This window comes from Ambystoma mexicanum, chromosome 3q (genome assembly GCF_040938575.1).
Source record: "Ambystoma mexicanum isolate Mex_15411 chromosome 3q, UKY_AmexF1_1, whole genome shotgun sequence".
In the NCBI taxonomy this organism is placed as follows: Eukaryota; Metazoa; Chordata; class Amphibia; order Caudata; family Ambystomatidae; genus Ambystoma; species Ambystoma mexicanum.
Window position 1 is genome coordinate 287,566,819 of NC_090926.1, and position 23,358 is coordinate 287,590,176.

Consider the following 23,358-nt stretch of genomic DNA (forward strand, 5'->3'; position numbering starts at 1 on the left):
AGGCTATTGGGCATACTTCTATATTCTACTTTTCACAGAGAGGCTATTGGGCACACTTCTAAATTCAACTTTCCACAGAGAGGCTATTGGGCACACTTCTAAATTCAACTTTTCACAGAGAGGCTATTGGGCACACTTCTAAATTCAACTTTTCACAGAGATGCTATTGGGTACACTTCTAAATGCAACTTTCTAAATGTACTTCTAAATTCAACTTTTCACAGAGATGCTATTGGGCACACTTCTATATTCTACTTTTCACAGAGAGGCTATTGGGCACACTTCTATATTCTACTTTTCACAGAGAGGCTATTGGGCACACTTCTAAATTCAACTTTCCACAGAGAGGCTATTGGGCACACTTCTAAATTCAACTTTTCACAGAGAGGCTATTGGGCACACCTCTAAATTCAACTTTTCACAGAGATGCTATTGGGCACACTTCTATATTCTACTTTTCACAGAGAGGCTATTGGGCACACTTCTATATTCTACTTTCCACAGAGAAGCTGTTGGGTACACATCTAAATGCAACTTTCTAAATGTACTTCTAAATTCAACTTTTCACAGAGATGCTATTGGGCACACTTCTATATTCTACTTTTCACAGAGAGGCTATTGGGCACACTTCTATATTCTACTTTTCACAGAGAGGCTATTGGGCACACTTCTAAATTCAACTTTCCACAGAGAGGCTATTGGGCACACTTCTATATTCTACTTTTCACAGAGAGGCTATTGGGCACACTTCTAAATTCAACTTTCCACAGAGAGGCTATTGGGCACACTTCTAAATTCTATTTTTCACAGAGAGGCTATTAGAGATGTCATCTAAGTGCGGCATATGCTAACAATCACATTACTGCCTAGAAGTGGCGCAGTCTAATCAGTGTGGTTCATCAGTGTGGTTCTCTAGGGCAATGGTGCTGGTTAACATTAGACTGCAGGCTATTGAAAGGTAAGTGAGAGTGGCAGGAGCTTTCCGGAGTAGAGTAATTGCTCTACCCCCCACCCAAGCCAGCACTTACAGTTTTGTCGGTGTCTGGTGGCTTCCTTGGCTTCCCCTGCGGACACCTGCTGACACTTCCTGGAGCCGCCCTTGGCCTTGGGGCCCTTAGCCGCTGGGGCTGCCGGGCAGAGGGCTGCCCTGGGAGGACGCGGCGGTGGGCGGGTTGGGAGGCGGGAGGGGAGCGGGAAGCAGGAAGAGGGTGCGGGGTGGGAGAGGGACGCTCGGAGGGCCTGGGGGCCCAGTTGGCGCCCGGAAATCGGCGGCATGCCCGGATGGGCCTCCTTACCTCGCGTCGGCAGCCTGCAATGAATGCAGGGGCCGGTGCGAGGAGGGTTGCTAGACCCTTTCAGCTGGGCTCACGGCCCAATCAGAGCGGCGGTGGGCGGGTTGGGAGGCGGGAGGGGAGCGGGAAGCAGGAAGAGGGTGCGGGGTGGGAGAGGGACGCTCGGAGGGCCTGGGGGCCCAGTTGGCGCCCGGAAATCGGCGGCATGCCCGGATGGGCCTCCTTACCTCGCGTCGGCAGCCTGCAATGAATGCAGGGGCCGGTGCGAGGAGGGTTGCTAGACCCTTTCAGCTGGGCTCACGGCCCAATCAGAGCGGCGGTGGGCGGGAGGGGAGCGGGAAGCAGGAAGAGGGTGCGGGGTGGGAGAGGGACGCTCGGAGGGCCTGGGGGCCCAGTTGGCGCCCGGAAATCGGCGGCATGCCCGGATGGGCCTCCTTACCTCGCGTCGGCAGCCTGCAATGAATGCAGGGGCCGGTGCTAGGAGGGTTGCTAGACCCTTTCAGCTGGGCTCACGGCCCAATCAGAGCGGCGGTGGGCGGGTTGGGAGGCGGGAGGGGAGCGGGAAGCAGGAAGAGGGTGCGGGGTGGGAGAGGGACGCTCGGAGGGCCTGGGGACCCAGTTGGCGCCCGGAAATCGGCGGCATGCCCGGATGGGCCTCCTTACCTCGCGTCGGCAGCCTGCAATGAATGCAGGGGCCGGTGCGAGGAGGGTTGCTAGACCCTTTCAGCTGGGCTCACGGCCCAATCAGAGCGGCGGTGGGCGGGTTGGGAGGCGGGAGGGGAGCGGGAAGCAGGAAGAGGGTGCGGGGTGGGAGAGGGACGCTCGGAGGGCCTGGGGGCCCAGTTGGCGCCCGGAAATCGGCGGCATGCCCGGATGGGCCTCCTTACCTCGCGTCGGCAGCCTGCAATGAATGCAGGGGCCGGTGCGAGGAGGGTTGCTAGACCCTTTCAGCTGGGCTCACGGCCCAATCAGAGCGGCGGTGGGCGGGTTGGGAGGCGGGAGGGGAGCGGGAAGCAGGAAGAGGGTGCGGGGTGGGAGAGGGACGCTCGGAGGGCCTGTACATCTTATACCTTTCCTGGTCTGTACTCGCTCACACTGACTATAAGGCTCCCTCACGGCAGAAAAAACACAACCAGAGGGACATCAACGCGTGAGGGATTTTTGATACACTACACGTCACGTTAGGGATAGTGTTAGTCACGCCCATGTCGACGTCCCCTTGTGATCTTCAGATTACCACTAGATGTCGGACTATATGCACAGCCTGTGATTCTAAGCAGATACAATCATCAGAAATGCTATTACGGTGAGTAATGCATGTCAAATAGGCCAAGTTAGAACTTGGGGTAAGTATTAGTTAGTCATGAACACTTTTATAAAAACACACACCACTATGCTTGAAGGCACACATGCCAAGGCTTATAACCTTATTTGGAAGATCTAACAGGAGTTCTAGGGAAGTCACATCAATAATTACTTTTAAATTACATACAGTAATTCAAGGGTAGTAGACCCTAACAGTTGTACTGTGACGCTCCACCTGAAATCACCTAGTAAATCAACTGGACAATATACTTTTCTGAATAGTGTACTACTTATTCTAGTAACAGTAAATGCCTCTAACTCTGATTCAGTATAACACAGTTGTTCTAGGGGAGTTGGACCTTGGGGTGTGATATTAAATTACAGTTGCTTTTCAGTCACAGACTAAGGGAAGCAATAACATGTTTACTTTCTTTTGGATGGCACGCAGCTATGCAACGTAAGTGAAATCTCTATCCTTTTGTAAGGAGCTACCAGCAACATAAAAAGTAAGTATAACCTAAGCAGTATTATTCTGTACAGGCTCACGGCAAGTCAGGGGAAGCAAGACCCAATTGAGGATCCTTATACAATTATCCTAGAAGGAATAATTAAGTGGAACCAACATTATTACTTTTGGGAAAGCGGTGGACCCAATTGACGGGTAAGTAAATTACCCTTCAATCTACTTTGTTACAATGGCAAGACAGTTTCTAAGGAAAGCAAGACTTAGAGATTACTTATTTAAGAAGGCACACAGCTTATTCAAGGTAAGTACATTCTATAAATATTTTTCCGCATGGCAGAACATAGCTAAAATAAGTAATAACGTTTTGTAACTATTCACTCTGAGATTTTAAATTTACCAACTAATTAATTTATAAGTACACTTTTCAACACTTGTTTTACTTTAAAAGGCAGGCCCCTTAAATTATCCAGCCCTTCCCAATTCTAATACATGAGTTCTCTGAGGCAGAAAAGGGACCATAGTGGTCTAGGAGCCAGCAGTAGGCAGGGTTAGATAAGGCTCAGTTGCAGGTAAAGTCAGAGTTTAAAGAAAGAGAAGGTTTAGAGAAGTTGCTCAAATGCGCCAACCTTTCAAAAATTATTCAAGTTGAGTCCGTCATTTCTTATTATTTTTCACAATTTTTTAAAAGATATACAAACGAAAAGTACTTCAAATTCGGTGTTTTCTTCACACCTTATAATGTTTATGTAACTCGCTCTCGGATCCTTAATGCAAATAAATGTTGGATTTCCACGAAAATTGCTTAATCTTTTGTACAGCTTAGTATGGGGTGTTTCCTCCACACCCTTTGTTTGATAACTCTTCAAAGGAATACTTAATGTTAATCCTTAATTGTTGCAGATACCTGACCTTATCTCTCTTGGTAATTCTTAAAAATACATTTTTGATTTGTATTAATCCTTAGTTTTGCAGATATTTTGCTGCCTTTCTCTCATTGTAACTCTCTCAACACAGGTTTCCCCATTGTTGCTAACAATGGTTCTTCAGGAGAGAAAATGTTTTCCAATCAGAGTTGTTTGTATTCATCCAACTAGTTTTTACAGGTTCACGTGGTTCAACAGTTTAGCTTGATAATTTTAGTTTCATAAAGATTGCCTTTTTTCCCCAGCTTATTCCAATGTTGTAGCTTAGTTCTTCTTGGTACAACGATCCTCTGCCATGATAAGCATCCGATTGATTGAAGTCAGAGTTTAAGCGCAAGACTGGGCAAACAAGTAGTTCACTTTAAAGGTTAGTTGAGGGTGCAGGGGCTTCACAGAAGACACCCTTGGAGGATTCCAGCAGTGGGCCTGGGTGAACTGGATGGGTGGCCTCCCCACCACACCAGAGCCCCAAGGATACAAAAGAATCGCTCGGGCGTAAGGTAAGTAAATACTCAAGCAAGCACAGTACCTCATCAGTGAAGAAGCGTTCCATCAAGTAGACTTCAGGAGCTGCAGCCAAAAACCCAGTTGTTGAATTCCTTTATCAAGAAGATTGAAGACAAGGCGCTGGAAGGACCTTTGCAGCAGGAATCACGGGGAAGGCTCTAAACAAGATGTTCTTCACAAGGACTACTCGGCACAGAAGAAGAGGATGCCAAAGGAGGGATTTTAGGATCTGCAACCAAAAACCCAGGCACTGCAGTCCTTGTCAGGAGGACAGAAGAAAGGACCCTGGATGGGCTTGCTCAGCAGGGATCCACACAGAAGGCTTCAGGCAAGGGTTTCTTTGTGGCTGGACACGGCACTGGATTTGGCGCCTTTTCAGGAGCACAGAAGAATATTGCTAGTCGGATTCTTGTAATTTGTAAGGTCCAGCACACTGGTGAGCAGGCTTTTCAGACTTGAATCATGCCCCGGAAGAGCCAGCAGGATGCCCACTAAGGTTCTGCGAGATTTGGATTTCGGAAGACCGTGCACTGCACAATGGCTCGAGGTCCCAGGGCATTGGGGTATTGCGGCCCGCAAGGTTTCAGCAAGCGGTGAGAGGGCTCAAAGTGCAAGTCATCTTGAGTCTAGTGGGTCTCACCAGGCTCTGGGTTGGAGTTAGTCCATTTCAGGATCCCCAGGTTGATTGGAAAGAAGGGCTACAGCAGGCTCGGTTTCACAGCAGGCTCTCAGGTCGCTGGAATAAGTCTCAACATCTTCCTCTTCGGTTTTGGTTTTAGTGGCCGACTACCTTTTCAGCTTCCAGGATCAGACTTTTATGCAGGAACCCAGCCAATGAAACAGCCATGCAACATTCAAACTTGGGGAGGGGGGGGGGGGCTGGGGCCTGGGGGTTGGCAGTCCTTTCAGGACAGCCAGCCTTCCAGTTTTAACTGCATTCTCACAGTCAGACTGGAAGACAAAGGGTTGCAGAGCTTTGGACTCCTCCCTCGCTTCCTGCCTTCATACACACTGCAGCGTAAAAGTGATAAAGTGAACACAAAGGAATTTCCCGCCCTGGATGTCGGGGGAAGGAACTAGCAAAGACAAACGCTGAAATGGCCAAAAAAGACGACCGGGCCATTTTGGTAAAATGGGCACCCATGGGTGCCTTTACCGCGGGCTGTGCAAATCCCCCAACCCCAACACTTTGCTGTTTTGAGCCGTGTCACAGATGGTGCAAGAATCATTCCAACTCTCTGAGGCAGTTCAAGTGTTTTTATTGTTAAATCGCTGGGCCATAGGGCCGCCCCTTTCTCTCTTATTTTGAAGCACCTCCTATAGCGCTTGTTTCTCCTTCAGTATACTAATCGCTAAATCAGCTGAGATGGTTATCTAAAGACTCCTGACCTTATCTTTCTAAACTCACTCAGGGATTGCCTAACTGTCCCTACTCTAACCAGTAGTGTTTGGTCTAAAAGGATGTGGGATTTGTACCCATCAGACACCCTCTTTAATTCAACGTTTCCTTGCTTGCTCTTTCTCTCCTTTCATTCTTCCTTATCTCTCTTCACTCCCTCTCCACTCTTCCCTCCTTTACTCTCTCCCCGCTTCTCCTATGTCCTTCAGATGTATTTCACACTTTGTAGACCTCGCCTCAAGCCCTTTGATTACTACTGCTCTCTCCTCTCTGCTAATCCCTCTTCCCCACTGCTGCTCCTCCCTTCGCCTCCCTCCTCTTCTGGACTACTACTCCTCCAACTCCTATTACCACCTCCTTTCTCCCAGTATCGTACTGTTTGAAAAGATTTTCTTTTTGCAATTTTCCCTTCAGTCTCTTATGAAACTCCATTATTCTCATTAATCTTTCCTAACAGTGGTGATTGTCTGCCAGATGTGTTGGTGAGATACAGTTGTGCAAGTCCCCCTTTTAGGCCTTATTTTTTGCCTACGGTTGTGTCCGACTTTCATATTAGCCAAGAAATTGGTTTGCCTTTCTTTTTTTGCCTCCACCTCATCCTTCTGAGGAGGAAGAAGAGAGACATTGAAGCTCGAGTACCAAGAGAACTTTTTTTTTTTTAACCAGGCCAGTTCTGTTGGGATGATCAGCTTTTCAATCACTTTTTATCACGCGCAGTTAATTTCGTACAGTAACTGTACACTTTGCCTCGTATAGTTTTCTTTATATCTGAATGTTCCAAGAAAGCAGTACAACCTGCGCACCGGGCCATCTCACCAGAGGAGTAGAAGACTCTGCTTCATTGCAAAGAGGGGTCCATTTCAAGGAAATCTGTCGGTGCACACTTAGGTTATGCGATTTGTTCGCTGGCAGAGACACCCAGTTTGAGACTGCAGTTCTGCAGAATTTAATTTCTTCAACTATTAGGCAGGTTACATCTAAACCATAGTATCCTGTGTTTTAAAAAACTTTATTTTGAAAGTCTTATTTTAAAATAAGTATATGCTAAGATGGATTTCTAGAATCCGGCCTGGTGGACAGATTTTAGGAGGCCACCCTTGTTATAGTGAACAGGGGAACTCTGAGGTTAGTAAGCCCCAAAACAAAAACGTGTTGAATTCAGGTCGACCAAACTACAGACTTATAAAAAAGTCATTTGGAACAAGTCGATTTTAAACCGAATATCCTATATTTGATATTTGCAGAAAGTTTGGTAGTTTTTGAAGAAAGATACCAGGAGAAAAGAAAGTGACAGTATGGAGAGAGATTTGTGGGTAGCACATATAAGCAGTACATGAAACAGTAGTTGATGTGTAGTTTATAAGATTAGCAAGCCGTGATTAGTAAGCAGGTTGTAATACTCCAGACAACCACTAGATGGCATTCTGGGCATCGATTGTACCACCAAAACAAATGGCAGCTGCGAGCAGGCTATTACTGTAATTGTAATTGTGTATTTGTACAGCACTTATACACAAGTGAAGTGTTTCAATGTGGGAAGGGAGCAAGGGGATACAGTAGTCATTAGTAGACCTTGAAGTTTCCGAATTATCTAGCAAAAAAGTAGCTAGCGTACTAGGCCTGACGATATTTCTCCTAGTGCAAGTGCTTGAGGTGATTCAGGCACAACCAAACTAGGGTGGGAGGGGACAAAGGGGCGACAGGACAGAACTTTCTAGCCTAGTAAATTCAGGTCATGCAAGTGTAAGTGCGGAGGTTAGGAGGCACCAGTGCGTCCAGTCCAGCAGGGCCCTGCATTAAGTGCAGAGAGGTTACCCCTCTCATGGAACGTATGCTGAAAAGTGCAGTAGTGCTGAACATGGTGCAGAGGCAAGTGCAAAGACTGAAGGGGGAGCCTGGGACCTATAAGGCTATGGAGTTGAACCAGTCAGCAAAAACTGAACAGAGTTAGGGAAGAGGAGTGAGGCAGGAGAGACAGAGAGGAGGTTAGCAGGGGAGAGTGAGAGAGAAAGAGGAAGGTCTTGAGTTTTCCGAACTTAAGGAGCTCCAGCTCAAGTTTAGAGAGGCAGGGAGGCTGTTCCAGAGGGAGACACCTGCAGAGGAGAAGGAAATCCCCCCCCAAATCTTAGCTTGGAAAAACGACTCACATGCAAGGAGTTGGAGGAGGACGAGCAGAGGGCTCTAGAAGGACAGTATTTAGGAAGAGAGCGTTGTAGATAGTGCGGGCCCTGGCCGCAGAAAGCCTTGTGAATAATGCAGATGGTCTTGAAGTTGATCCTAACAGCCACGGGGATCCAGTGGAGGGATTTCAGCGCCGGAGAAATGCGGTCCCTGGGCTTGAGGCCAAGGATGAGTCTTGCGGTTCTGTTCTGGATGAGTTGTAGCGGACGGAGAGTAGAAGTAGGAAGATTGTGAAAGAGGCTGTTGCGGTAGTCCTGCCTAGAGAACCAGGGCTCTGGAGACTGTGAGCTTTTGGGAGAATGTGAGAAAAGTTAGAATACCTCTGAGGAGAAGCAGCTGGTAGTGGGACTTTTTTGGAGATGTCTGAGATGTGAGAAGAGAAGGAGAGAGTGGAGTCGAAAAAATGACCCCCAGATGTTTTGCCTCACTAACAGGTGAGGGTGTAGGGCCAAGGGATGCCGGCCAGTGAGAAATTGGGAAAGCAGGTGCAGGGGTCCCAATGAGGATGATCTGTCTTACTGGAATTGAGGCAGAGATCATTAGCAGCACACCAAGACTGAATTGCAGACATACAGTCATGAATGAGCAAGGAAGAAGCCGAGGGTAGCCTGAAAGAGAGCTGCGTGTCATCCGCATAGCACTGAAAGTTAGAGATCGTGTTGGCCTGTGGGGCCATGTAGCTATTGAAGAACCAAAGGGATATATTAGATCCATGAAGGGGACACCACAAGTAGAAAGAGTGATGGAGGAGAGAAGGGACCCAAGTGTGGAGGATGGCAAGAGAGAAAGGAGGCAAGCCACGCCAGGGCCAGATCTGTGATGCCTAGTGTATCAAGGAGATGGGAGATCAGGATGTTGTGGTTAACCGTGTCAAAGGCAGAAGAGTGCTCAATAAGAATGAGGACAGAAGGAGAGTTAGTCAAGATTTGAGAGCAGGTCTTCTGGTAAGTAACTGGTACTACTGGTAAGTAACATTTGACATATAATGGATTGATCCCCTCATCACATCTATCTATCTCAGAAAGACCTAGAACAGAATATTGGAGGAAGCTGGTCACTCTGCAATCCAGTTTTGAATCGTGGGAAACTATGATTTGAATCCTCACCCCTCAATATTTCAAATGCTCCAGAAGACATTTGCCAAATTTCCATGAAACATTGAGAAGGGTGTTAATCCTGTAGTTATTTGTTATGCGCTGACAGCCTTTTTTATATATATTGTAATAACAAGTAAGCCCAAGATTCAGTGATACACAAACACCTTTGAAGAGTTATTTATATTTTTGGGGTAATATCCTTGCCCACATACCTTGGAAAGCCAACAAAGCAACTGGGAAAGCCAACAGTGATATTAGAAGGTCCCTCTTGGCCACAGGTTTTGAAGGACTTCAAACAATTTATTAACAATTTAGTTCCAACATATCACCATCGTAGTCCACGAATGGGCCAAAAGCCTGCCCATTGTACGGCATGGAGATGTGAGCTATCCAGTCGTGCTACTGAATTACCAGTGATTCAATCACATCTGTCGCACTCTCTGCTATGGGTACAGACACAAACAAACTCTGCTCCCCGATTTCATTGAATTAACTCTTACTTTAAGTTAAAATCATAGGTCACAGGCTTTGATTTGGTGGTTTATAACATTCTTGTATCGCAGCATTGATCTTTTTATACCAAGCCAGGGGGTCTTGTTAGAGAAAATTATTTCAGAATTGATCAAATCTTCTGTGAGTTGGCTTTTCCTGCTTGTCTCACTGTGACCAAGTTTCTAAAAGATGTTAAGCTATCCATCGCAAACACTGCTACATTAATGAATCTCGTGAGATCCACCAAGGAGTGGCTGCACACTGATAGGGGTTCAGATCTGTTTCAGTTATTAAGAAAACCCTTCCATGAACCAATGTGCCTCCCCCAGCACTTTCTTTACCACCCACAGTCCAGTGCCCTTGCAGTGCACCAAGGCAGAACACAAAAAAAGATGTAAAGTGTGCATAAGAAACACATGGTGTAATACAAATGTTAAAGTGCTCAAAAAGGAAGAACTTGCTGCTAAACGCTCTTAAATGAATTTGTGGGAATTGAAATACTGTATTTCTTATTCATCTGGTGCTTTTTATGTAATTTGAACCCTTTCATTTATTTTGCTTGTTGGCCCACGTGCAGCCCCACCTCACTTGCTTCCTTCTGGTTTTTCCTGATCGTGTTTGTTTTTTTTGTTCTATATTTTTCAGGTTCCCAAAGAGCAGGTGATTGACACTGTGTATTTGTTCCACATGCCACGGAAAAGGATGATCTCTTTGCGCTTCCTGGCCTGGTACTTCTTGGGTTAGTACATATCTTAAATTGGTGCTGCGTTGTGGAGGCTGCCATGTCCACACCCTGCGTCTGCAAGTTTACACATGATTTTGTTTGACACAACACACCTGTAATTTTTCCAGGCCCAGCCTTCCAATGTTCATGGCTAAATCTGTTCTTAGCTACCTGATAAGGGGCCATTCAGTGTTGGGTTCCCCACAACAATCCTGAAGCACTAGAGCAATTTCTTAGTTGCATTTGTTGGAATGCTGTTTCTGGCACATCTCATGTGAGCACGTTTTAGGAGTAGTGATTAAGACCTGTATGCACCTCAACAATTATTGCATATAACGCACTGCTTTTTCACAAGCATTACATTTTGTACCAAGTTTGTGTATAGTTTTCCTGTGCTATGCTCCATAGTCTACAAGCCAGAGTCTCTGTTGCATAATGCTCGTTTCTCCAGCTTAGCCAGACAAACCCAATACTGTGATCCTCTGTGTTTCAGCCAATCAGCAAACTGAAAGTTCTTCATCTTTAGATCTGTACAATCTGTACTTTGTTTGACAGCTAGATTCCACATACAGGACCCCATGCTCATGCTTTCGCTATAGGCGCACTCGCCAGCATACAGAAGAGGTCAATACTGCAAGCAATGAACAGGCAAGCTCGCTTCACCACAGTAAATTGGTTTACCCACCCAACCATAGGATTCGCCTAGCCAACACAGCTCCTCTATCTGTACAACCCTACCTGTGAGCTCTTTGGTGTGTCTTTATTTGCAGCGTTCCATTGCTTAACAGATGGGTTCAAGCTTTAGAAAGCCCATACATCAAACCCATGTCCACGTTGACCTTAGTTTCCTCAACCCCTGTCAACGCAGACTCTACAAGTGAGCTGGTGTGAGACCCAAAGTAAAAAGATAGTGCTTAGAGAAGGTAGTACAGCCCATCCAAGGCATACAACTCATACGATCCAACAAAGAGCAATATTCATACAGGTATCTAAGAAAACACTGCAGGCCTTTGTACCAGACACCGTTCTGAATTGCAGCAGCAGAATCCCTTGAAATATGTGAATTTCGAGGGGATTGGGTCCTCCGACGTATTCCATATCTATGACATGTAATCACCACAGCTGTGCTGCTTCGGAAACTTTTTTCTGCGTCCTGCGTCGATGCGCCGTCGTCGAGGGCCTCGTCCGACGTCATCCGATGTGATAAGTAGGACGCACGACGCCCGTAGCCTCAGTTCCGTTTTTTCCGCGAACGTGTTGCTTCGTGATTCTCGGTTCACGCCTCGACTCTTTGGAGTTCTGTTCTTCTCGGTTCTTCGAACCTGTTCGTTTTGTGCAAATCCTTCGTGTGAAGATGTCTTCTACTTCGTCTTCGACCCCGCGTCCGGGTTTCAAGAAGTGCAGGGAGTGTGGGTCCAAGATGTCGGCGACGGACTCGCACGACGCCTGCCTCTGGTGCCTCGGGGAGGCCCACGACACGGATGACTGTATCGACTGCCAGTCGCTCACGTCCAAAGCCTTACGCGAACGTAAGAAGAAGTTGTCGGTAGGTCGGGTGTCCAAGCCCAGGAAGTCGAAGTCTGCGGGGCTTTCGACGGATGATTCGAGGGGTGACTCTCCGCGTCATCGTCGGAAGTCTCGTGGGTCTCCTTCTAGGAGTCGGTCTCGCCACTCCTCAGCCTCTTCGAGGCGTTCTCGGAAGCGCCGACACCGGTCGTCTTCCAGGTCCTCCTCGGGGTAAGCGACGTGCCGGGCAGAGTCCTCCACCAGCCGTGCGACGAAGGAGGAATGGGCTTCCTTCGGGAAGAAAATGCTGGCGATTCTTGAGTCGCAGGGTACTAAGCCGTCCGCGCCCCCGAGTGGGGTCGGTCGTGTGAGGTCGAGAGACACCACTCGCATGAGTGGTCGGCACGAGTCACGGGAGAGGTCCCGTTCGGACAAGGAGACTCATTCTCGCCGTACCCGTTCCAGGTCCCGGTCCTCGACGCGTTCGAGACCGTGTGCACCTGTGAAGTCTTCGAGGAAGAAATCGACGTCTGAGGCGTCGAGGGCGTCGACAGACTTTCTCGAGGCTCCGGCTTCGAGGAAGTCGTCGAGGCCGTCGACGCTCGGGTCGTCGAGGGACACGCTCGGGGCTCCGGCCTCGAGGGCTGTGTCGACGCCGCCGATGCTGGAGGCGCTGCGTCTGACGTCGACGCCGATTTCCTCAGCGCCGATCCTCTCGGCGCCGATGCCGGTTCTCTCGACGCCGGCGCCGATTCGCTCGACGACATCGACGCCTTTCGTGTCGGAGGTACCCCGTGGCACGGGAGAAACCCCTAGGAAGGCTCTGGTTAAGAGCAAGCACTCTCGGGTGCCTTCTTTTCGCCACCTGGACTATATTTCAGAGGCGGATGAGGATTCTGATGGCCTGGTTCCTAGTCAGGTTCCAGATGAAATTGTCTCGGGCCATAGTCAGTTTGACGATTTGAGACAGTCACTGCATGATGCCAGTGGACTGGACACCTCTCCGGAGGTGGAGTTTTGTAGGCCTGAGCCTGGCTCTCATGCCGATTCCTCGTACCGGCGCCTTATGGCTAGGGTTTCTGAGTACTTGGGATGGTCTGCTCCCCCAGGGGAGTTTGTGCAGGATGATCTGACGGACATCCTTGATGTTGGTCCCCCAACTGACCCGGTACTGCCGTTCCATATGGCTTTACAGAGAAGGGTGGCGGCGGCTTGGACTGCTCCTGAGAGTCTCCCGGCGGTGGGCAGATCCTTGTCGCGAAAATACCGTCCAGCCAGTAGCGACCCCTGCTACTTGACCAGGCACCCCACTCCGGAGAGTTTGGTGGTGCAGGCGGCCACGGCCCCGGCAAAGCAGGCGTCGTACCCTACCATCCCTCCTGATAGGGACGACAAACGTTTTGATGGCTGGGCGAAGAAAGTGTTTTCTTCTGGTGGTATGGCGCTTCAGGCGGCCAACTCCATTTGTGCCTTGTCTCGTTTCACACACACTCTGTGGAACTGTGTTGCGTTTGCGGCTGAACATATTCCCGAAGGGGACGAACGGGATGGTTTCCTTGCTATGGTCCAGGATGGTAAGGATGCCATGTGTGAGTCCGTTCAGTCGGGTTTGGATTTAGCTGAATGCGTCAGTAGGTCCATGGCGGCGAGCACCGTGATACGCAGGTTTGCGTGGTTGCGGAAGTCGGGGTTTGCTCCTGATGTGCAGTCCCGGCTCCTCAACATGCCCTTTGACGGTGAACACCTTTTTGGCAGCAAGGCTGACGAGAGCCTTGAGAGGTTGCAGACCTCAAAGGCTGCAGCGAAGTCGTTGGGCGCTGCAGTTCGCCAACCTCCGCCTTTTCGTCCTAGGGGACAGCAGTGGAGCGGTGGTTCCTTTCGCTATTACTCATTCTTCAGTAAAGCGAGAGGAGCTGGCAGTCAACGAGGCCATCGCAGGGGTACCAGAGGTGGACGACAGGGTACCCGTGGTGCCAAGGCCGCTCGGGCAGTTGCCTCTTTGCCCTCAGGTACCGCCGCAGCCGCTCCCACTCAGTCGTGAGGCCATGTCCCATGGTTCGCCGGTTGGGGGAAGGCTGGCGCAGCATCTTGTAGAGTGGCAAGCCATTACTTCAGATGTGTGGGTTCTGGAGATCATAACCCACGGCTACTGTCTTCCCTTTCGGCACAGGCCTCGCGACAATCCACCGGGGAACCTCTCTTTGCAGAGTCCGGATCCGCTCCTTGCGCAGGAAATTCAAGCCCTGCTGGAGAAAGGCGCCATAGAACTGGTGCCTGTAGCGGAGAGGAACAAGGGATGGTATTCCCCTTATTTTTTGATTTCGAAGAAAGACGGGGGATTGAGACCCATCATGGACTTGCGCGGTTTGAACAAACTCCTCAGGAAGGACAAGTTCAAGATGGTTACTCTCTCTCAAGTCCTCCAGGCCCTTCAGCTTCAGGACTGGTTGGTGTCACTCGACCTCAAGGATGCTTACTTCCATGTGCCGATCCATCCCAAGCACAAGAAGTACCTGAGGTTCGCGGTTGGCGACTCGCACTTTCAGTTTCGGGTCCTGCCGTTCGGATTGACCTCCGCCCCGAGGGTTTTCACCAAGCTCATGGTGGTGGTGGCAGCGCATCTCAGGCAAGGGGGGATTCACGTCTACCCCTACCTGGACGATTGGTTGATCAGGGGGAGCTCTCCCGAGCAAGTCCTGGATCATCTGTCCGTCACCTGCCGCTCCCTTCACAGGCTGGGCTTCTCCCTCAATTTAAAGAAGTCCCATTTGACGCCAACACAGCGGCTCCAGTACATCGGAGCGGTGCTCGACACTTCCCTGGGGCAGTGTTTTCCTCCCCAGGTGAGGGCTCTTCACATTCAGCAGATGGTGCACAAGTTTCAGCATGCCCAGACGCTCCCTGCGTTCGAGTTCTTGAGGTTGCTCGGCCTCATGGCATCCTACATTCTTCTGGTGCCAGAGGCTCGCCTGTGGATGAGATCTTTGCAGTGGGCACTCAAGACGCAATGGTCGCAGTCCTCCGGCAGGATGTCGGACCCGGTTCAGGTGCCGCCCTCGGTCGCCCGGGATCTTCTGTGGTGGGCCGTCGAAGGTAACTTGATGAAGGGGGCTCCATTTTGGCTTCCCTGGTGACGATCGTGACGGATGCATCCCTCACGGGATGGGGAGCTCATGCCAACGGGCTGACAGTCAGCGGTCGTTGGTCTCCGTCGGAGTCCAGACTCCATATCAATCTATTGGAGCTGAGGGCCATCAGGCTAGCCCTGAAGGCTTTTCTGCCGACTGTGCGAGGAAAGAGTGTCCTGATCCTGACGGACAACACAGTGGCCATGCACTACCTCAACAAAAAGGGGGGGGGGGGCAGGGTCACTTCCTCTGTGCAGGGAGGCGATGCAGCTCGAGTTCTGGGCCATCCAGCAGGAAGTTTCGATCTCGGCAGTTCATCTGGCCGGAGACGAGAACGTGACGGCGGACGCTCTGAGCAGGCAGAGCGCAATCTCTCACGAGTTGGAGGTGGCTCAGGAGATTCTCCTGGAGATCTTCGCCCTTTGGGGGACCCCTCAAGTGGATCTCTTCGCCTCCAGTGTCAACCGGAAGTGCGTAAGGTTTTGCTCGCGGGTATTTCCTCCAAAAGGAGCCTTAGGAGACGCGTTTGTGGTGGAGTGGTCATTCCCGCTGCTGTACGCGTTTCCTCCAGTCCCCGTCATCCCGCAAGTGCTGCGGAGGTTACGGAAGTTCGGTTCCCGGATGATCCTCATTGCCCCGGCGTGGGCTCGGAGGACGTGGTACCCGGACCTTCTCGACTTATCCATCTGCCCTCCACGTCGTCTTCCCTACCGAGACGATCTGCTCTCACGGGAGGGGGGTCAGGTTCTCCATCCAGAGGTCAGATCCCTCAACCTTCACGCTTGGCTTCTGAAAGGTTGAGGTATAAGGATTGGGACCTCCCTGAGGACGTGATGGAGGTGTTGCTTTCGGCCCGAAGGCCAGCAACAAAGTCTCTGTACCGTTGCCGTTGGCGTAAGTTCTGCAACTGGTGCAGAGTTCAGAATGTGGATCCTTTTGCATGTGACATCCCCATGGTTCTGTCCTTTTTACTTTCTTTGGCCCACAGGGGCTTGCAAGTGGGTACCGTTAAAGGTTACCTGGCGGCGCTGTCCATCTTTAAGCGCTCGTCTGAAGAGTGTTCTTACTTTAAAATCCCTTTGATTTCACAGTTTCTGAAAGGGCTCACTAATGTGTTCCCTCCGTCACCTTTCCTGGTGCCCGGTTGGGATTTAAACCTTGTTCTTAAGTTTCTTATGGGTGCTCCGTTTGAGCCTTTACATTCTTGCCCTTTGAGGCTGTTAACTCTGAAAACTGTGTTTTTAGTTGCGGTTACTTCCGCTCGCAGAGTGAGTGAGTTACAGGCACTTTCAGTTAAGCCTCCCTTCACTGTATTTCACAAGGACAGGGTTGTCCTTAGAGTTCGTCCTTCTTTTCTTCCGAAGGTAGTGACGGAATTTCATTTGGCCCAGAAGGTTGTTCTTCCGGCATTCTATCCTCCTCCGCATCCTGGCAAGGAAGAGGAGAGGCTCCATAGGCTTGATCCTAGGAGAGCTTTAAGATTTTATGTTTCACGCATGTCCCGGGTCAGAGTGGACGATCAACTCTTTATTGGTTACGCTGGAAAGCGTTTGGGGCAAGCTGTGACGAAACAGACTTTGTCTCGCTGGATTATTTTGGCCATCTCGGAGTGCTACCGCTTGGCGGGTAAGGACCCACCGGCTGGCTTGCGGGCCCACTCTACCAGGGGTATGGCTGCATCTACTGCCCTGCAGAGGGGTGTTCCTATTCGCAACATCTGTGATGCAGCCACCTGGGCTTCAGTACATACATTTGTACGTCACTATTCCCTCGATTCCATCCGAGCACAGGATCTGGCCTTTGGCAAGGCGGTCCTTTGCTCTGCTATTTGATTGGCTATTCTAAATCTTGATTCTAAATTCTTTCCCTCCTCCTTGCTCTGGTACTGCTTTGGGAGTCCGTCATAGATATGGAATACGTCGGAGGACCCAATCCCCTCGAAGAACAAGTTACTTTCTTACCTGGTAACGTTCTTTCGATGGGATGGTCCGACGACGTATTCCATATCGCTCCCGCCCTGCCTTCCCCGCTGCTGAATTTCTTTTGCGATTGCAGCTTACGTTCCGCAAGGCTTTGTGTCTGACTGGCAGTTGACTAGTGTCACACGTTCTGGGGGAAAAAACTACAACTGAGGCTACGGGCGTCGTGCGTCCTACTTATCACATCAGATGGCGTCGGACGAGGCCCTCGACGACGGCGCATCGACGTCATCGACGCAGGACGCAGACGCCGAAAAAAGTTTCCGAAGCAGCACAGCTGTGGTGATTACATGTCATAGATATGGAGTACGTCGTCGGACCATCCCATCGAAAGAACGTTACCAGGTAAGAAAGTAACTTGTTCATCTCCACTACCTTGGAAACGTCCACTGGGTCTTCTTTAACTACACGGATAGGAATACTTCAGCTGACAAATCTGAAGAGCCGATTGAAGAAGAGTGGACAGTTAGTCAAGATCAGGTCCCACGAAAGCAGGATTTGACCAGGTTTTACAAATAAGGCCAACAACAGCTGCAAAGAAAAGCATAGTCAGCAGATAAGAGGTGGATATATACAGGTACAAGAATGTTTTAAAATATCACACACTTTCCTAAGATGTGTGACAGAGTGGCCACTATCGCAAAGAATCACGCTGAGTCTCAAGGAAAGTGCAAGGGTGTTGATTGAAATACAATTGTTAAGAACAGCTTTTTCTCTGTAAGGTTCGTCAGCCTATTGGCCTTTCAGCGGGATTGGCGCTGGGGCTGGCCCTTTCCTCTCTCGCATGCCCCAGCCTTGATTCCCACCACCCTAGCCCAGACATCCCTTACAGGCTGTTAGCAATACTAGAACTGGTAACCCCCATCTGTCATTCTCTTTTTCTTCACTTCAGGTGTTTTCCCTAAGTCGCTGGCTGTCTGCCTCCCTAGGGAACTTCTAACTCTCCTTGGCCTATTCCCGCTTAGTATTCTCGGGGAGTAAAGAGCAGTACCTTAATTTGCCCAGTGTCACGCTTTCTCCGTGCATAAACTCTTACGTGTCCCTAGTCCCCTTTTAAACTTTCTGCCTCCCACTCCCTTACTGACCCTCCAGTTTCTCACTCTGCCTTTCGCGGTATGGTGCCCTGCTCACCACTCGACTACTTATTTATTTACTTCACCCGCTACTCCTACTGACTCACTCCCAACTACTACTACAGTCTCTAAGACACCCATGGATATGGGGCCCTGCTCCCTACTATCCACACTCCCAACTGCCACTACTACTACTCCACTTCTCTCTGCCGCCTCCTACTCCACCTCTACTACTCACACTCTTACATGAACACTCCATAGATCCACCACACTTCAATCTCTTTTGCCTCCTGGGGTCTCGGATGTTTCCAACTCCCCCTGCCATCACCCAACTAACCCACACTTATACATTCACACACAACTCCTAATATCCTGCACCCCCTCCCAGGATTGGATACTCATCCTGTCCAATCACGTACCTGGCTCCAGGGGTGACGGTGCTCCAGGGGGTGACGGGGCCACAATGCTGGCCCTGTCACAGCTGTATGCTATCACCCTCTCCACACTGGTAAACAACACAGTAATATACAGAGGTTTACACCTATCACTGGAATGTCTATAGTGACTATCCCCTTTCCTACTTTCCTCATCACCTGGTTTATAGCCTTATCATTGTTGTCATAGTGAACTAGTACAATAAGTGCTTTTGTCAAAAACACTGTACATTATGACAAAAGCGAACAACTCAGCATTCCATTACTAGGTGCTTTAATACATAAATGCAAATACTTACAAGGAAAGACAACCCCCCGCCCCTGCATTTGCCAGCCTGGCAACCTGCCTTTTTCCACCCTCCACACTGAATGTCAACGCCTCTACACTGCCAAACAAGTTCAATGGCAGCCACCAGTGAAGGCAAAAGAGAATCATGTGAGACGCATCCAAAACAAATATCTTGCTTTGATGGGGGGGTAACTGTAGGTCCAGGTTTTATGAGGTCAAATGATATCAAACTGACGGGAAGGGTTTCCAACCAGAGAAAACCAGTGCATTTCTGTTGCTGTATTGTTTGGTCAGATATATGGATACACATTCAGCTGGGAAGATCTGAGGCAATATTTACATGATGCCAGTGGTCTGGATACATCTCCTGAGATGGAGTTTGGCAGACCTGAGCCTGGGCTCATGCTGAATTGTCCTATAGAAGGTTGATGTCAAGGGTTACGGAGTACCTTGGGTGGTCTGTGTAGACTGAATGGGGGGGTCTGTACTTCTGCTCTCTATATGGTAGAGGAGAGGCACAGAGGACCCCAGCCAAGATTCTCTATTTCTTTAGCAATGGACAAGCAATCAAGGACTAGCTTCTCAGGAGGTGATGCAGGCTGGTTCTTAAGTACAGTATAGTCCCTAAGCCCCCACAAAGCAATGTCCGTCCACACACTGTATTACTGAAAAGTCTTTATATAATTAATATTCAAGGTTCTGTACACTATCTCAATAACTCACTTTGTGCTCAGAAAATCTATGATGGCAAATATATACAGTTCTAAAGTGGTACCGCAGTTATCAGATCTCATTAAAGTGCATCAGCTATACTCTGGACACAGATCACTTATTAAAGGCAACCAACAATAGACATAGGAGGAAAGCCGTGGGTTGGAACAATTGGCAGAATACTGGCCACTACCCCTGGACATAGTTCTGTGTGGAGATCCCCCCACCCCCAACCTGGGCAACCTGTAAATTAAAGAGATAAAACAAGCCCAGTCCATATAATGTTCTACAAGTCTTATTTCCTTCTATAATGTTTCTACCCCCACCCCCCAATGTACCTGGTAGAGCAGAAATCTTCGAAGAGGCGTCAATGGATCCTTCTTGAGTGACTTCCTTTAAAGCAGGAGCCATGGATCGTCGAGAGGCGTCGAAGAAGGTGAACTTGGCGTCGATGAAAAGTTCGAGGGTGCCGAGACCACGGCGCCGATCCAGGCGGGGCTCGTCGATGACGTCCTGCGAGGATGAGGTGTGCGGGGCACCTCGGCGTTGGATAGTTCAGGACCGCAAAGAGTTTCTGAAGAACTGTGGCCCGACAAGGGCGTTCAGTCGTCGAAGTCTTTGTGGTCTTTGGGTGGTGGGAAACCCACCGGCAGATTCTCCTTGGTGCGTCGGCCTCCTCGACTTTCTCCGGTGGGATAAATCGGTCGACGGCGTGGACAAGGGATCCTTTGATTCAACAGTCTTAGGTAAAGGAATGGGCTGCTCCGGGCGTCGGCGTCAAGCGGTCCCCCTCTTCTTCTGGGCAACATGGCTTTGACGGGCCTCCAGCGGTTACAGTGATACTCCGAACCCTGGTCGACGGCAATGGACTTCGACGGCATCGATGTCCGGGTGCTTCACTTCGGTCTCCTCGGCGGTCCCCGTCTCCGGTCGGCAGCTTTTCGAGGGTCTGACTTCCAAGGAGCTTCGGCGAAGGTTGGCCGTGCTCGATGGTCCCTCGGAGCACAGGAAGAGGGCACCTAGCCAGGTCCTCTCTCGGATCAGTCCTCGACGAACTCGACAGCTTTCGGATCAGGTCGAAGCAAATGCAGCAACAGTTCTTCTTCCAGCTGGGCGTCGAGGATAAGCAGTTCCAGTTACTCTTCAAGTGTTGACTCAGCTTCTGAACAATTTCCAGTGGTGAGAGGTCCCCAGATATACTATTCTGTCTCTCATCCACATTGCTGGGTCACACTCGGCAGCCAATCATACAGAAGGGCATTCATGCAGTCAGTCATCCATTCAGGCATACAGTGCATTCAGGCCATACTCCTCCCTCTCAGACACTCACAACAAGGAATGTGTATTGGGACAAGTACCCAGCCATTCCACACTACACACTGAATTCATACCAGTTTTGGGCAGGGCTGTCTCAGTCTTTGTCTCTCATACCAGAAACCAGACATCCACAACAAGAAGTGCATATTGGTCACACACTCCATTCACCCAGGTCCCACCCACAGTGTGTACCCACAACATACAGTCACTGGGAAGGCTACAGCCAGTCCGGCCTGGACTTCCCAACAACACCATATATGGAACTTCCACCCAACAGCCAGTCGGGAGGAAGGGACAGAGTCGGGGCTTCGTAGGACTTTGGGAAAACAAGGTAACAGGCAATAGAAAGCAAGAGGCCACAGGGGGCATCTTGTTTCCTATCAGGAATCAACTGATTCCAATGGCAGGGCCTGTGTATCCCAAAATGGAGGATACTCGGAGCACCTGTCAAATTCAGCATGGAGCTGCCACCAGCCCATAGCCTGCTCTGTGGGCCACACCCACGAGAGCCTTGAGGTTGCAGACCTCCAAAGCTGCTGCGAAATCTTTGGGCGCAGCTGTGCGTTAACCTCTGCCTTTTCGTCCTAGGGGACAGCAGTGGAGGGGTTCCTTTTGTTACTACTCCTCTTTTGGTAGAGCGAGAGGAGCAGCCAGTCAAAGGGGCCACCGTCAAATTACCTGTGGTGGACAGGGAAAAGGTGCCAAAGCCGCTCAGGCAGCTGCCTCTGTGCAATCGGGCACTGCCGCAGCCGCTCAAACAGCTATGAGGCCAGGTCCCATTGTTCGACGGTTGGGGGCAGACTGTCTCAGCATTACTTCAGATGCGTGGGTTCTGGAAACAATAGCCCACGGCTACTGCCTACCCTTCCTAAATTGCTCTCGCAACAATCCACCGGGGAAAGTCTTTGAAGATTCCGTATCCGCTCCTTGTGAAGGAAATCTTGACCCTGCTGGAGAAAGGCGCTATAGAACTAGTGCCTGTGGCGGAGAGGAACAAGGGCTGGTATTCCCCATATTTTTTGATTCCCAAGAAAGATGGAAGACTGAGACCCATCTTGGACTTGCGTCGCTTGAAAAAGTTCCTCAGGAAGGAAAAGTTCAAGATGGGCACTCTTACTCAGGTCCGTCGGGCCTTTCGTCTTCAGGATTGGTTGGTGTCATTGGACCTACAGGATGCTTATTATCATGTGCCGATCCAGCCAAAGCACAGAAAATACCTGAGGTTCACCGTTGGCGGCTCGCACTTTCAGTTTCGGGTCCTGCCATTCGGGTTGACCTCTGCCGCAAGGGTCTTCACCAAGCTCATGGTGGTGGTGGCAGCTTATCTCAGAAGAGGGGGGTTCACGTCTACCCCTATCTGGACGACTGGCTGATCATAGCGTGTTCTCCCAAACAAGCCTTGGATCATCTGTCTCACCTGCCACTCCCTTCACAAGTTGGGCTTCTCCCTCAACTTCAAGAGTTCGCATATGACACCTTTCCAACAGCTCCAGTACATTGGGGCTGTGTTGGACACATCCTTGGGGGAAGTCCTCGCCACCCAGGGTGAGGGCTCATCACATTGGCCAGAAGGTTGACGAATATCAACATGCCCAGAGTCTCCCGGCTTTCAAATTCTTAAGGTTCTCCTGCGTGGAGTCTGGCATGGATTCACATGCTCATGAATGCTGCCCCCAGCCAATGACTGCCCTCTGCCTAATCCCCTCCTCAGACAGCCATCTTCAGATTTTTAATGCACGTTCAAGTGTTGGGAGTCCTTGTGCTTAGCTCTCAAGCTTTTACTGCGTATTGGGTTTTTTCAGAGAGTTTACTATTATTTTTTCGGTCAAATCGAGCCTCAAGCTCCACTGATTCATCTTCCAATCAACAGAGACCGGTTTCGGAAATCTCTACTGTAAGAGGATTCAATTCAAAACTACAGCTAAGTCAACGCCTGGTCTATAATACTGAATGAAAACCCTTATTGATATATCTTTAGGTCCAGTTCATGCGTTCTGGATGACTACCCCTATATAACACCCCTCTCTTGGAATCCCCCTGACCCCACTGAGCCAAGAAGTAGTTCTGTTTTGCAAGTTTAAAAGGTTTATTTGATAATTTAAAATATATATATCACACTTTATAATAAATTAATAATTGAATAGCACACTTAATCTGATATGATAAAGATCAACAACGGAGAATCTGGCACTAGCACACTTCTTATAATCACTAATGAGTTGACATGAAATGGATAAGGTAGCACACGGGTAAATAGGAACAAAAGTATAATGTGGTAGAGGATGCTTTATGTAAGCTCAGGTGGATGCAATATTCAATGAATGCAGTACAGAAAATACTCAATATGATTTCAACCAAACAATGTAATCACTTTTCTCTGGCTATTCACTCCCCCCCTGATGCAATGCAAGGAAATGGAAGGAAGCACACAGTTCTCAGAAATGCAATCAATGTAAATCAGTTCACCCCAGCAAGCTTAGACAACAGAAGTTTAAAAACACAGGCCCAAATTGCTTTGATATGTGCTGGCAATGA

General features: G+C 49.5%; 1 protein-coding gene across 7 annotated transcripts in view; it reads left to right on the plus strand.

Annotated features, from left to right (window-relative positions):
- Window positions 1-23,358, plus strand: part of PAN2 (poly(A) specific ribonuclease subunit PAN2) — a 1,309,324-nt gene that overhangs the window by 1,260,316 nt on the left and 25,650 nt on the right. For all 7 annotated transcript variants that reach the window (XM_069653787.1, XM_069653789.1, XM_069653788.1 and 4 more), the window contains one exon: window positions 10,308-10,401. In XM_069653787.1, the coding sequence (XP_069509888.1) occupies window positions 10,308-10,401 (94 nt within the window). The remainder of the gene's footprint in view (window positions 1-10,307; window positions 10,402-23,358) is intronic.